General features: G+C 39.9%; 1 protein-coding gene across 1 annotated transcript; it reads right to left on the bottom strand.

Moving 5' to 3' along the window:
- Positions 1 to 6,176: 6,176 nt before the first annotated feature.
- On the bottom strand, positions 6,177 to 9,492 carry LOC121573619 (RNA-binding motif protein, X-linked 2). Its single transcript, XM_041885730.2, is given in 6 exon segments — positions 6,177 to 7,563; positions 7,745 to 7,934; positions 8,124 to 8,253; positions 8,477 to 8,528; positions 8,772 to 8,887; positions 9,295 to 9,492. Coding segments are annotated over 6 exon segments (1,419 nt in total). The 5' UTR covers positions 9,300 to 9,492; the 3' UTR covers positions 6,177 to 6,637.
- Between the last annotated feature and the right edge of the window lie 7,156 nt (positions 9,493 to 16,648).

The raw sequence follows: 16,648 nt of genomic DNA on the forward strand, positions 1-16,648 counted from the left end.
GTCTGTCATGGAAAGAGCAGGTGTTCCTAATGTTTTGTACACTCAGGTGATTGATCCTGGTTGTAAGCAGAAGACTGCATGTCTGTCCAGCATGTAGAATAAAGAAAGATTAGATGTTTTGGTCATAGGCTCTCATCATAACGTATCATAATTGTTACATAATGCAATCGTAAGCATGTTAAGAAACCTGTCATAAGCACTGTTCGGTGAAACTCTAGTTATTCACATGGAGTCTGTATGACAATACAAACAACAAAAGTAAAAACTGAAGTTGAATATTTACATTCTCAAACAACAAAGGCACATTACTTCTCCAAAGTCACAAGTTCTGTTGCTTATATCCTGACTGATCGAAGGTTTGCTTGTTTGCTAACCATTAAGTCCCATGCCTTTTTGTATGGTAATTTTTCATTTAAATTCTATGAATGAAAGACCGGACCTTGGGACTATAAGGTTCTATCTTACATTTTGGTCAAAAATTAGCTATTCAGATAGTTGCTCTTTTGGTGGTTCTTTACATGTGAGATATTTACGATGAAAAAAATGAATAAACAAAGTTCTATTTGCGCAAACACATTTTTTACTTGGTACTATAAGGTTCTATCTGCAATCCAATCACACAATGCTGGGTTGTCAATCAAAAATAATTGTATGTAAGGTGATCTACTTATTGAGTCATGAGAGGAAGAAATCACAAAACAGTTCTGAGATCTGGGACTTGAAAAATACTCTCTCAAAACTATAGGCTTTGCAGATAGAACCTTATAGTCCCAAGTCCTTGATTATTCATATCATAGGTTCTGGTCCTCTTTTTCAAATTGATTTTTTTCACCACTTTTTCAGAAGAAGGGCCATAATTTAAGGTAAAAACTAATAAATACAGGTGTATTAGAGCATGTTTTAGGCACTTAGGAGAGGCATTGCTGTTTCTGTCTTGTTCTATATCAATACGAAAACCTCAGTGGCAGGGGTATTTCACTCAAATTACAACAACAAAATTTAACAAATGTGATTAACATTAATTAAGAAAGAATAATTCAATACAAAACAGTTCTGAGATCTGGGATGTGAAACTTTGATGCTCAATATCTCAGAACTATGCTTGCGCAGATAGTCCCAAGGTCTCGAGGTGTCATGTCATATTTAAGATAGCATTATGTTTACTTCATGGCACAAGTCAAGTCACATTTATTGTGTGTCTGTGTGTGTGTGTGAGTTTGTGAATACTTGAATGTTTGCCTGAAGATTAGGTTATTGTCAAAAAGTTTGTAAAGCACTGAGAAGGTTCTGGAGCAAGTTTTACAGTACCACCACAGTTGGGATTATATATGCTGTGTTCTTCTCTGCATCCACTCTTTACCAACAGAGAACTATGGCGGAGGCACGCATTTGTAAATACACACATTTTCTTCTTATTTGATCCTCAGTGTAACAATTCTCTTGAAATCGTTGAACCTGGTTTACCTTCAGTTATTTTATGCTCTGATATACTGTAATATGGGGGTAGTTTTCCTCTCTGGTCAGTCAACCCACCGCAGCCTTACTTTTGTACGTAACCTAACTAGCATGCCCTGCGTTGGGAGGGCATCTCTGAGGACTAACTCAGACTCACTCAGACCAACCCTCAGTGTCTTGAACAGACTCTCGGTTTGAGCGGACTTCGGGGCAAAGTTCCGTGACAAAGTGGGTAGAAATGGGCATCCCATAGTACTCCAGCCATGTACCTCGCCCTCACCTGGCATCATAGTAACCAAACAACCAAACTGAACAAGAACCCACTTTTCCGTGAAATACCTCTGACGTCGACCACGGATATGTCTGTAACCCAACAGTCCTCTCCTGCTCCCTCTCCTGATGTCCAGTGTGGGGGGAGGGATCCCCACTACTTACCCATAAACCCCTGCAGTATACCCAGAAACACCCTCTGCCGATCACCTCTGCTCCACTGCTCTCGTCTTTCTTATAAATATTTGAAATATGTAAATGTTGGATGACCATATTTTCTAAAAGCTAGTATGAGGAGATTCTGTATTCTGTTAATTTGAGCAGTATTTATGTGTTCACGGTTACTCCAACTGTTGTACAGAGGTTTTTCAGTTATTTTCTGAGCTGTTGTAACTACCTGATATTCTACTCCAGTGGTCAGTGTCCCTGCTTTACCCACTGCCTGGACAGACATTTCTGCCAACACAGTCCTTTGGGCAGCACAGCTCTGCAATCACAATGGCTGATCTGTAATGTCAGCAAAAAATGCTAACTGTGACAGTCACCTTTTCCTAAGATGGACTTTAAGCCTTTAATTCTACAGTTATCATGATCAGTTGCCATGAGTCATCGAGAACTGCAGTCATTTTTTTATTTTTTATCAGAGTCATACTGAGCCCAAGGTCTCTTTCACAGATTAGCCCTGAATTACATAAATTACAGAAAATACACACATCAATATCAATACAACATGCAAGCAGAAAGAAAAACACGGTCATGAAAAACGAACACATTCATCAGTAATAATAGTAGTAGTAATAATAATGATAATATTTTGGCATTTCATTAATGTATTGTTAATGGGGCAATAGGAGATCAAATCAGTGAAAACTAAGGCAGAGACGCTGTCCACAAAATTAGATTTCAGGATTTCATGGTGCATTTGTTTCCACTTAGCAAATTGAAAACACCTTTAGGTTTACATCACCATTACCTGACACAAACATCTATCAACATTCATAAGCATTCTATCATCAAACTTAAAGTAACTGTCCAGGGAAAATCTCACTTTTAAAAGCTCATAATCTGTTCACTCATACCCAAATAATGTTGTTGACTCGTCCTATACTTGTTATTGTGGCCAAAGCATAAATTTGAAGAAAAAAAAAACACTTCAAAAACGTATCTGAAATAGACCCGTTTAAAAAAAAATGCTTGCTATTTCATCATGGAGGATGACGTCATGTTTTTGGCTGAGCTGGCCAATCAGCTGTTTACTTGTCATGAATACTTTTATTGACCGGTATACACCCACACCATTCAAACACAAAGCTGCTTTTTAACATACTTAGTTTCCCTTCCAAAATGTGGTCATTATTTCACTCATATTGTGATTAATTATAGATCATATAAATATTTAATAGAAATCTGGAAACACTGGACAGCTACTTTAAACATACAATGGCAGTTGCACATAGACATCCTTTGCAGGTACTGTCATATGAACACAGTCTTAGAAATGCTAATGAATACCTAGGCTGTCATTACAGTGGGTATCATAAGTATTCATCCCCCTTGGATTTATTATTTTACAAAGTGGGATTGAAATTGATTTAATTGTGATTTTTTTGGGGGGTCATTATTCTACACAAAATACTCAATGTCGAAGTGAAAATAATTCTACAAATGTTTACAAATTAATAAATATTTTATAACTCAAATATAGTCGTTGCATAAGTATTCACCCCCTTAATTAGTTCAGGAGTAACATTTGGCTTAATAAATTACATTGACTCTGTGTGAAATAATAGATTTGACATGATTTTTGAATGGCTACCCCTTCCTCTGTCCCCCATACAACATCTGTAAGGTGCCTCAGTCAAGTATTGAATTTCAAGCATAGATTAAACTACAAAGATCAGGGAGCTTTTAGAAAGCCTCAAAGAAGGGCAGTGATTGGTATATGAGTAACAATAACAAATCAGACATTGAATATCTCTTTAAGCATGGTCAAGTTAATAATTATGCTGTGGATGTATTAAACCACCAAGACACAGTCATTGTTCTGAACTGAGCTGCAGGATAGGAAGGAAATGGGATGGAACTAAGCACAGGCAAAACCCTAGAGGAAAACCATCTTCAGTTTGCTTTCCACAAGATACTGGGAGATAAATGCACCTTTCAGCAGGGCAATAAACTACAACACAAGGCCAAATCTATACTGAAGTTGCTTACCAGGAAGACAGTGAATGTTCTTGAGTGGCCAAGTTACAGTTGTGACTTAAATCTGCTTGAAAATATATGGCAATACTTCAAAATTGCTGTGTAGCCATGACCCCCAAAACCTTGACAGAGCTTGACGAATTTTGAAAAGAATAATGGTGTGGAAAGCTCTTAGACTAAACCAAGAAGACTCACAGCTGTAATCGCTGCAAAAATTGTTTCTAACATGTATTGACTTGGGGTGAATACTTATCTAATGAAGGTACTGTATATTATTTTTCATTACTTTTTAAGAAATGTGTTTATTTTTTTCACTTAGACATTACAGAGTATGTTGTGTAGATCGTTGAAAAAAAAAAGACAAATCCATTTTAATCCCACTTTGTAAAGCAATAAAATGTGAAGAAATCCAAGGTGGCTGAAATACGTATGATATCCACTGAGTGTACAACATTCCTAATATTGAGTTGCACCCCCTTTTGCCCTCAGAACAGACTCAATTTGTCGGGCATGGACTCTACACGGTGTCAAGCGTTCCACAGGGATACTGGCCCATGTTGACTCCAATGCTTCCCACAGTTGTGTCAACTTGGCTGGATGTCCTTTGGGTGGTGGACCATTCTTGATACACACGGGAAATTGTTGAGTGTGAAAAACCCAGCAGTATTGCAGTTCTTGACACATTCAGAGGCATTTTCATCCACCTGTCAATCATCTATAATCCTTCTACAACCCTGAAAAGTACACACATTCTTGACGTACCTCAGGGAAATACAACCCAAGTGTTTTAGATTCAGTACATTCATAGTAAACATGTCAAAGACATCTTTTGTACAGCAGGCCCAATACTTCTCTCCTCCCGAGTCTTGCCAAATCCTGTGAGGTTTCTATAACAGATATATGGGTGCAATTTCTTCTTTGTGATAGATACTCTTTACAACTTACTTTCAACTCTGGAAAGCCATAATGGACTGCGTCATCTGTGTCAGATTGTGGATTGAGATGTGATCATTACAGTTTATGATCAGAGCTGATTTTCTGTATTTCTTTACGTTTGTTTTCTGTAAACCGGAAATTGTGGGGGTTGATATTATCAGTGTTGGTAATTGTAATGGCAAAATATTTTTCCTGCTTGTTTGATGTATTCCTATACAGTCAGAAACCTTTGAGGCTATATAGTGTGGAGGAGTTTAAAAACCAAGACACAAGGTCAATATCTGGGTTGTCTCTACCTGAACTAGTTTTTTTGTTCATTATTATTCTCTCTTAACAGAGGCTTGGTCAAAACCCAGTTAAATATGATGCTTGCATGATATTCAACTTTATTGCATCACATAGTGCTAAACTGCACCAACTTCCACGCTCCAAAACACCCCTTTCAATTGCAGTTATGTCCCTAACTAAAAATATATATATTTGGGAAACCGCAACGCTCTCCTCTCCTGTTCCTCCCAGCCTGGCTAAGTGTCTGTTAATCTGGGGCCCAGGTCAAGGCAGAAATTGACTTCTGACCTCTAGCCCAGTCTGACCAGTGAAGCGCAGACCTGGAATTCATAGAAAACTGTCTAGTACATCACCACCTAGGCAACTAACAAATAGCATAAACTGGACTAGAGGATAGCATAGCATTGAGGATCTATTCATGCAGCCAGACAACAACAATGGTGGTGACCAAAATCCCAGTGATTAAGTGAGTGTGGCCTTTCTGTTGCCTGGCCCCCCACTGGGAGAGTTTCGAGAGGATAAGGAACGGTTAACCCAGGGAGATTAACTCCTATCTATCTACTGAGGCCAAAATGGTGGCTCGTCCTCTGTCTCTGTACCCCAGTTTGGTATTTTCATTGGAGCCCTTGTGTGATGAGATGAATAGAGCTGATTACATTTACTGTGTTTCAAATGCCAACGATCGACAGGCTCCTTCACACGCTTAACCTCTTGGTTGGAATGAAATAGTTTATTTAATGGCTGATGATCACAGACAGAGTATGCTTTACCTCTTTTTTTCTTTCCCCTTTAATGTTTAACACAATGTTAATTTATTCATGGAATATATTTCTGAAGCAATGCTTTGTTCTCTCTTGCTAGATGATTAACTATGTTGATGTGGCTTTTAAACATAATTTAGCGTGATGTTCAGCAATATGGATGAATTGCAGTTAAAATCCTGGTAAGCAGGTATGGGCTAGGGATATCATGTAAATGCTCTGTTTGGTCGGAATTATAAATTTTCTCAAATATTTAGTTGGTTCTTCACTGAATTACATGTTGTGTCATGTTGTTTTGGACAGTCAATGTTATATCTTTGGAGGTTATTTCTCTCTCTTTCTTTTCACCCAAATGACCTCTATTTTTGAAGCCAAGAGGAAGCTCCTATCTTGCGTTACCATTACTATTTTGGTCTCTCACTTGAAATCCATTTGAAAAAATAAAATGTTATTTATATGGCATCTGTCTCTCTTGTTTGAAAGCAAATCTCAAGTATTTTCTACAAAAGCAAATGTCATTTTTATTTACAACAGTAAATCAACATGTCAAATTAAACAGTGTACAGCGGTTTAAGGGTGGCAATCCATTAGAAATCCAGTTCCCATTTACTCTGCTGCTGATGTCGACTAAGCTGTTGTCATGGAGGACATCATCTCATGGCTCAAGTCATCATCCACTGTACAGCTCAGTCTCCACATTTTTCTTTCCATGACATAATATGGAATCAACAGGCTTGATATGGCTTATGACGAACTAAGAAAATACAACAACCAATGTTAGTTCCATGGTCCCAGTTCCTTGCTGATTCTCTATAGTGAGGGAAAGACGGTAAGATTTCACTCAGTCCAGTTGTCTTGTCTACAACCATGGAACTTCTGTTACTTTTTCCTGTAGTCTCTCTCCCGACTGTTTTTCTCTGTGCTTACTGGACTGGTCTCTCTCTATTCCTGTCCCTGTCTTTCTCCCTGGCTCTATTCCTATCACTGTCCCTGTCTTTCTCCCTGTCTCTATTCCTATCACTGTCCCTGTCTTTCTCCCTGTCTCTATTCCTATCACTGTCCCTGTCTTTCTCCCTGTCTCTATTCCTATCACTGTCCCTGTCTCTATTCCTATCACTGTCCCTGTCTTTCTCCCTGTCTCTATTCCTATCACTGTTCCGGTCTCGCGCTCGCTCTCTGTTCCCCTCATTGTCCCTCTCTCTTTCTTTCTCCCTAGTTCTGTCTCTTGCTCTATCCCTGTCTTGGTTTTCTCCCTCCTCCCTGCCTGTCCTCTTGCTCTCCAACTGCAGTCCTCCATCTCTCCTCTCCCCCATCCCATCTCTCCTCTTCTCATCCTCCCTGGACCTATCCCTCTCCCCGTCCCGTTGGTCTCCATGGCGATTTCGGAACCCTCCGTCCTCCTGCCTGTGTGTGTCTCGGGGGTTCCGTGGCTCTGCCCCAGGCCCTGGTCTCTCTTCCCTGGACCCCAGCCGCACCTCTACCGCCCCCCGCTGGCTGTACTTGTCATAACCCAGGTCTTCCTTCTCCTGCTTCATTCTCACTGTCAGGGCAGGCCCAGGGGGAGTCTGGGCCAGCCTCTCCCTCTGCTGCCTCTCCTCCTTCAGAGCCGCCTTCTCCTTTTTCTCCTTCTTTTTCTTCTTCTCTTTCTTGTCTGGGTTGGAGATGAAAGGAAAGACTGATTGAGGTCAGGTAAGAGCAGATGATACGAACATGACTGAGACACCTATTTGAGATACACTGACAGCCAATTAAAGTCTACTTTAGTCAAAACTTCTCTAGGAATGACAAGCAGCAGACATGTACCATCTAGGCCTCCAGTAGTCTCCCCTCACCTTTCTTGGGCTTCTTCACTGGTACAGCGTACTGTTCCTCCTCTTCTTCGGACTCGGAGGATGAAGGGTCGGGTAGTTTGGGGGCACAGCCCTCCTCCCTTAGGCGCTTGGTGATATCGTCCATGTCCTCATTGTCTTTGGGAGGGCGGTAGTTCAGCACGTGGTCCACTCGGATGGTCCGCCCCTTTATCTAGATGCCAAGAGAGAGAGAGACACAAATAGCAACACAATGAAATGAGGTACAGTAATTTACAAGTATTTTGCCAGTCACAAAGCGTTTGGAACGTCTAACCTTCATTTATGCATTTTACTGGTTTAGTCTCATAAAATGTATTTCTCTCTTGTTCTCTCTCAGCTGTGAGTGATTGCTGTTCATTACCTTGATCCCGTTTAAGTTATCCACAGCCAGGATTGTGCTCCTCTGGTCCTCGTAGCAGATGAAGCAGAAGCCTTTGGATTTACCCGTCTTCTTATCACGCACCAGGTTGATGTTGGCTATCTCTCCATACCTGCAGACACACATTAAGCAGGATAAAAATCAATCTAATGCAGAGAAAAAAACTATTGATTTATTCAGAATGAAAAGGGGGAAGGTTAAGAGGGAAGAGTGGAAGATAAGGATGGAAAGAGACATGCAATTGGATAAACAAGAGACAGAAAGGACAGGGGGAGAGAAAGGGGTGGGTGAGTGAGTAGAGAGATGGGAGGAAAGGGTATATGTATGGGCCTCACTGAGAGAAGACACAGACGATGTCACCTTCCGTCAGCTCATATGGAAACCCACCTGCAGGTTACAACAGAAACACCAAGGTCAAAAACAGGCTTATAACTCTGGTGGTGAGAGACTAGAGGGCAAGCCACTGACTGTGAATAAACAAGCCAATACTTTGCTGCCACCAACTGGTGAGCTGCCAGTACAACCTAAACACCAACCTTCTGGCTGTTAGTATGGTGTGGAGAGATTATAATACAACGGTTTGGCTCAATCCTATTCAATCGCAGAGGTGTCTCTGGCACCGCCTCTTACCGATGAAGATCCAGGCGCTGTCCTTGTACTCAGAGTGCCATGACACCGTCTCTTTGACCCCCAGTGAGGCCTCTCTCTCATTCAGCTCATTGATCAGCTTCACCTTGGTCAGGGGACTGCAGGACGGGAGGAGGGAGAGATGGAGAGGGACAAAATTATAGAGTTTAACATGCAATAGAATACAGAACCTTCTCTCTGCTGATCCTGTCTTGACCATCCATGGCCAAGCTTTTTTTTTACCCCATGAGTAACTACATACCATCTGACTAGCTAGCTAGCAGCTATTATGAATAGTATGGTGTATTTATATAACGTTAACATTAGTAACAGTGGCAAATTATTAGCAAGATAACGTTAGCCATGTTGACTGATGTCCAAGTAAAGTTAGTGGCTGGCTAGTTAGCTTGCTAGCTAGTTAGATATCTTCACATGATCACTATTAACATTACACCTACGCGAGTAACTAGATAATAGGTACAGTCGATACAAAATGTACAGCACATAGTCGGTCACTTATACTCACTTCATTATAAAGTTATCTTCATGAACATAAACGCGATTCTAACTTTAAAATGGAGATCCCATTTGTCACTTTAGTTAGCTACCACAGTCACAAAATCAAAATTGACTATATCGTACAAATTAATGTGGGGAAAAAAGCTTTTTGGTCGTAATTTAAGGTTAAGGTTAGGCATAAGGTTAGCAGTGTGGTTAAGATTAGTGTTAGGTTTAAAACCAGATTTTAAGAAGAGAAATTGTGTAAATAGGCGGGGTTTAGCCATAATTATGACTTTGTGGCTGGGGTAACTAGTGATGACCGGAGTTCCCCGACCAACTTCCGTTTTCGGCGCGTCAGACTAAGTGGAGGGGTTTGTGGGAGGAGTAGTTCAGAGGAATGTTTCCTTCTCAGTAGACAAACCTCAGACAAACTTGTATGTACGATCAAATTCTTTCTTCCAAAAGAGTCCTGCCGAAAAAATGTTATTCAATTCCAAGAGTATTTTTTGATTCAGCAAACGTTTGCTTCAACGATAAAAAACTGGCCTACACTTTTATCATCTCTTCTCTTTATGAAATCGACTTTTATAGCACCATCATCCCTCATATAAAATCAAATCAAATGTTATTGGTCACATACACATATTTAGCGGATGTTATTGCGGGTGTAGCTAAATGCTTCTGTTCCTAGCTCTAACAGTGCAGTAGTATGAAAAATGTATGCACTCACTAACTGTAAGTCGCTCTGGATAAGAGCGTCTGCTAAATGACTAAAATGTAAAATGTAAATATAAACATTGGGTTGTAATTTTGGCCTTCCTGTAGCTCAGTTGGTAGAGCATGGCGCTTGCAACGAAAGGGTTGTGGGTTCGTTTCCCACGGGGGGCCAGTATGAAAAATGTATGCACTCACTAATTGTAAGTCGCTCTGGATAAGAGTGTCTGCTAAATTACTAAAATGTAAAAAATGTAAAATGTATCTAACCATTCACAACAATACACAAATCTAAAAGTAAAGAATGGAATTAAGAAATATATACATATTAGGACGAGCAATATCGGAGTGGCATTGACTAAAATACAGTAGAATAGAATACAGTATATACATATCAATCAATCAATCAATCAATCAAATTGTATTTATAAAGCCCTTTTTACATCAGCAGATGTCACAAAGTGCTATACAGAAACCCAGCCTAAAACCCCAAACAGCAAGCAATGCAGATGAGACGAGTAAAGCAGTATGTAAACATTATTAAAGTGACTAATGTTCAATTGTTAAAGTGGCCAGTGATTCCATGTCTATGTATATAGGGCAGCAGCCTCTAAGGTGCAGGGTTGAGTAACCGGGTGGTAGCCGGCTAGTGATGGCTATTTAACAGTCTGATGGCCTTGAGATTGAAGCTGTTTTTCAGTCTCTCGGTCCCAGCTTTGATGCACCTGTATCAGTGAGTGTAATTGTATTGCCTAGATAAATAAGTGCTTAAATGACAAGGAGGTGCCCATGAATGAATAATAATTCAAACATTCTGTCATTTATTTGAAATAACAAACACTCAAACAATACCTACCTCAAATCAAGGTTTTATATTGCCACTATAGTACTGTAACAACAATAAAGCAATTCTTCATTGACTCAAAGAGAGTAAATCATTTGGAAATAATGTAAAATGTTGCCAATAAAACGTAACACACATTTCCCATGTACCTCCTGAATGGAGGTAATAATACACACTACTTTCATAAGAAATTACCTTGTCCAGAAAAGTTTTATTTTTGTTTTTCATATCATCACTAACTGATCAGAGAACAACCATTTGTACACAAAACAAGCTGTTCCACTTCAAAAAGACCTACAGCTACTTGCAGTGGTGATTTTAGCATGTCAATCTTGGTGGGCCCCCCCAAAAAAACATGTGGGATGCATGCCAGCAAAGCCACTACACAACACAACACTAACCACAAACTGTTAGGGCCTACATAAATCTATCCCAACAGCAGTGTCCCAAGAGCAGTCCCAACACCTTACACTCTAATAAAAAGAAAAGGTTCCTGGAGTATCCTTTAGGGGTTCTTCAAATTGAAACTGTGGGGGAACCCCTATAAGTTCATTGAAGAACCCTTTTAATGGATCCTCTAATAACTTTTTGAAGAAACTTTTGGGGTTAGTTATTATTATTTATTATTATTAATACGCATAACAATAACACAATATTTTAGTTGTCAGTGTTTATTATGATTTTAGTGGCAAAGCAGAATATATATATATATATATTTTTTATGAGGTAAACTCCCAGCAGAGTCCCAAGTCCAATGGGTATATCCTCTGAAGTGTTGATGTTAATGTGTTGAAGTTCTCCGTATCCATAGCTAGAATGATTTTGCAGTGCATGGTGATCGAACAGGTTTCCTGTATATTCATCAAAGGTGTAGGGAGGGTGAAGTCTGTGAATCCCAAAAAAAGTAATTATACAGATGTTTAGCAAAACATGCACATGACAGTATTCATACCTTGGTTTTTGTGGTAAATGTGAATGAAAAAACTGTTTTGATAATGGTTTCATACACATACAGTTGAAGTCGGAAGTTTACATACACCTTAGCCAAATACATTTAAACTCAGTTTTTCACAATTCCTGACAATTAATCCTAGTAAAAATTCCCTGTCTTAGGTCAGTTAAGATCACCACTTTATTTTAAGAATGTGAAATGTCAGAATAATAGTAGAGAGAATGGATTATTTCAGCTTTTATTTCTTTCATCACATTCCCAGTCGGTCAGAAGTTTACATACACTCAATTAGTATTTGGTAGCATTGCCAAACGTTTCGGGTAGCCTTCCACAAGCTTCCCACAATAAGTTGGGTGAATATTGGCCCATTCCTCCTGACAGAGCTGGTGTAACTGAGTCAGGTTTGTAGGCCTCCTTGCTCGCACACGCCTTTTCAGTTCTTCCCACAAATGTTCTATAGAATTGAGGTCAGGGCTTTGTGATGGCCACTCCAATACCTTGACTTTGTTGTCCTTAAGCCATTTTGCCACAACTCTGGAAGTATGCTTGGGGTCATTGTCCATTTGGAAGACCCATTTGCGACCAAGCGTTAACTTCCTGACTGATGTCTTGAGATGTTGCTTCAATATATCCACATAATTTTCCTTCCTCATGATGCCATCTATTTTGTGAAGTGCACCAGTCCCTCCTGCAGCAAAGCACCCCCACAGCATGATGCTGCCACACCCCCGTGCTTCACGGTTGGGATGGTGTTCTTCGGCTTGCAAACCTTCCCCTTTTTCCTCCAAACATAACGATGGTCATTATGGCCAAACAGTTCTATTTTTGTTTCATCAGACCAGAGGACATTTCTCCAAAAAGTACGATCTTTGTCCCCATGTGCAGTTGCAAACTGTAGTCTGGCTTTTTTATGGCGGTTTTGGAGTAGTGGCTTCTTCCTTGCTGAGCGGCCTTTCAGGTTATGTCGATATAGGACTCGTTTTACTGTGGATATAGATGCTTTTGTACCTGTTTCCTCCAGCATCTTCACAAGGTCCTTTGCTGTTGTTCTGGGATTGATTTGCACTTAATGCACCAAAGTACATTCATCTCAAGGAGACAGAATGCATCTCCTTCCTGAGCGGTATGACAGCTGCGTGGTCCGATGGTGTCTATACTTGAGTACTATTTTTTGTACAGATGAACATGGTACCTTCAGGCATTTGGAAATTGCTCCCAAGGATAAACCAGACTTGTGGAGGTCTACCATTTTGTTCTGAGGTCTTGACTGATTTATTTTTATTTTCCCATGATGTCAAGCAAAGAGGCACTGAGTTTGGTAGGCCTTGAAATATATCCACAGGTACACCTCCAATTGACTCAAATTATGTTAATTACCTATCAGAAGCTTCTAAAGCCATGACATCATTTCCTGGAATTTTCCAAGCTGTTTAAAGGCACAGTCAACTTAGTGTATGTAAACTTCTGACCCACTGGAATTGTGATACAGTGAATTATAAGTAAAATAATCTGTCTGTAAACAATTTTTGGAAAAATTACTAGATGTCCTAACCGACTTGCCAAAACTATAGTTTGTTAACAATACATTTATGGAGTGGTTGAAAAACAAGTTTTAATGACTCCAACCTAAGTGTATGTAAACTTCTGACTTCAACTGTACCTTGTCCATAATGTAGAGGCCTATGGGATTTTCATTGAAGAGGTAAGGGAGGAGGATGGTACATGTGATCTGCATAACATACCAATACCAATTGACATACCTTTGTATGCCTCCTCGTCTGTATACCTGCAGACACAGACACAAAAGTGAGCAGTTCAGTCATCTGCACCCAATACAGCTAGCCTTCATATTCTTATAGCATACATATTCTTACCTCTTTGTTGATTGATATACATTGAATTGTGTCCATTTTCTGTTTCAGAAAGATTTGCACAAATATGACAATTTAGATGGTATCATCATAAAACAATATCAATATAGATCATATAAGGGACAAACCTTACCTTAAATTGAGGAGATCTTTACATTGTTCAGTTAAGTGCCTACACCTGCTGTCCTTTCAAATTCAAATCCAAATGTTTCAGTTGGGTTCCTGCAAGAACCCCCACCAACTAAGGAGGTTCCTGGATTAACCCCACCTCCTATGGGGTTCTTGGAAGAACCTTTTGGGGGCAATGTTCAGTACCAATTACCCTAAGGTTCTTCAAAGAACTTTGAGGATCTTAGAAGAACCCTTGTTGAACCCCTAATTTTTTGAGTGTACCACTGCTACAACTGGCTATCAGTGGAGCCTTGTCTGGCAGTGAAACAGTTCATTTAGCCTCATTTACTGCCTTTAAAAAAACATAGCTGATATGGCTGACTTGGTTAAACAAATGTGGTTTCTGCTGACAATTGAGATGTACAAACTATGGCATAGGGGGATGACAAGCGGATAAGAGGCAATCCGTAATTTCGATGTCACGCCCTGGCCGTGAGAGGCCTGTTGTCTTTAGTTGGTTTGGTCAGGGTGTGAGTTTCTACAGTATGTTATATATTCTATGTTTACGTTCTAGTTAGTCTATTTCTATGTTTCAGTTCTAGGTTGTGTGTCTATGTTTGGCCGGGTGTGATTCCCAATCAGAGACAGCTGTCGCTCGTTGTCTCTGATTGGGGATCATACTTAAGTAGCCTGTTTGCCTACTTTAGTTGTGGGATCTTGTTCCGTGTAGGCTGGTATTTGTATAGCCCTTTGGACTTCACGTTACGTTGTTTCTTGTTTTGGTTTGTATGTTTATTGGGTGAATAAACATGTACGCTTTTCACGCTGCACCTTGGTCCGACCCGTCTCAACGTTCGTGACATTCGATTAAGACATTAATGAGCGAGCCAGGACGGACGTAGTCAATAGCTATTTGTTCAGCACTTTTGAAATGTACAGCGAAATAATTCAGAACATGGGCCGTTCTTACAGTGTTCTCCCTGTACACCAAGTCAGAACCGTAGGATAAATAAAGGGGGCATACACTCTAAAAATTAGGGGTTCAACAAGGGTTATTCTAAGATCCTCAAAGTTCTTCGAAGAACCTTAGGGTTCTTGGCACTGAAAATTGCACCCAAAAGGTTCTTCCAAGAACCCATAGGAGGTGGGGTTAATCAAGGAACCCCCTTAGGTTCCTGCAAGAACCCCCACCAACTAACTGCCCAACTGAAACATTTGGATTTGAATTTGAAAGGACAGCAGGTGCAGGCACTTAACTGAAAAATGTAAAGATCTCCTCAATTTAAGGTAAGGTTTGTCCCTTATATGATCTATATTGATATTGTTTTATTTTTACATTTACATTTTAGTCATTTAGCAGACGCTCTTATCCAGAGCGACTTACAGTTAGTGAATACATATTTTTTTTATATACTGGCCCCCCGTGGGAAACGAACCCACAACCCTGGCGTTGCAAACGCCATGCTCTATCAACTGAGCTACATCCCTGCCGGCCATTCCCTCCCCTACCCTGGCCGACGCTGGGCCAATTGTGCGCCGCCCATGAGTCTCCCGGTCGCGGCCGAGACAGAGCCTGGATTCGAACCAGGATCTCTAGTGGCACAGTTAGCACTGCGATGCAGTGCCTTAGACCACTGCGCCACTCAGGAGTATTATGATGATACCATCTAAATTGTCATATTTGTGCAAATCTTTCTGAAACAGAAAATGGACACAATTCAATGTACATCAATCAACAAAGAGGTAAGAATATGTATGCTATAAGAATATGAAGGCTAGCTGTATTGGGTGTAGATGACTGAACTGCTCACTTTTGTGTCTGTGTCTGCAGGTATAGAGACGAGGAGGCATACAAAGGTATGTCAATTGGTATGTTATGCAGATCACATGTACCATCATCTTCCCTTAACTCTTCAATGAAAATCCCATAGGCCTCTACATTATGGACAAGGTATGTGTATGAAAACCATTATTAAAACAGTTTTTTTCATTCACATTTTCCACAAAAACCAAGGTATGAATACTGTCATGTGCATGTTTTGTTAATCATATGTATAACTATAATTTTTTGGATTCACAGACTTCACCCTCCCTACACCTCTGATGAATATAACAGGAAACCTGTTTGATCACCATGCACTGCAAAATCATTCTGGCTATGGATACGGAGAACATCAACACGCCAGAGGATATACCCATTGGACTTAGGGCTCTGCTGGGAGTTTACCTCATATTTTGATTTTTTTATTCTGCTTTACCACTAAAATCATAATAAACACTGACATCTAAAATATTGTGTTATTGTTATGCATATTATTATTATTATTATTATTATTATTATTATTATTATTATTAATAATAATAATGGGGGTAGTTAAAAAATTTACCCCAAAGGGTTCTTCAAAAGGTTATTTGAGGATCCATTAAAAGGGGTTATTTGAAGAACCCTATTAAAGGGTTCTTCCAAGAGATTATAGGGGTTCGCCCACCGTTTCAATTTGAAGAACCCCTAAAGGATACTCCAGGAACCTTTTATTTTTTAGAGTGTATAAGCAGACAATGAAATCTCTTACAATATTCGATGATTACATTTCTCAAAAACAGGTTATAGGCTACAGTGCACCACCGAGTCAGAACAGTAGGCGATATTAAGAGGTGAAAATAGACACATGGGGTGAGGCACATGGGCTACTAACAGCTTACTACACAACATACACTTAGTTTTACTTTTTTAGCTACAGTATACATATCTCCCCGGCATATTACATAATTTATGCAGCAGCATATAAGACATTTTTGGACTCACCTTGTTGTGATGTGCTCACTTGAACAGGAAGGTGGCGCGGCGGTCCTTCGTGGGCAAATTTTGTCATCAAAGAAAGAGAAA

This window comes from Coregonus clupeaformis, chromosome 9 (genome assembly GCF_020615455.1).
Source record: "Coregonus clupeaformis isolate EN_2021a chromosome 9, ASM2061545v1, whole genome shotgun sequence".
In the NCBI taxonomy this organism is placed as follows: domain Eukaryota; kingdom Metazoa; phylum Chordata; class Actinopteri; order Salmoniformes; family Salmonidae; genus Coregonus; species Coregonus clupeaformis.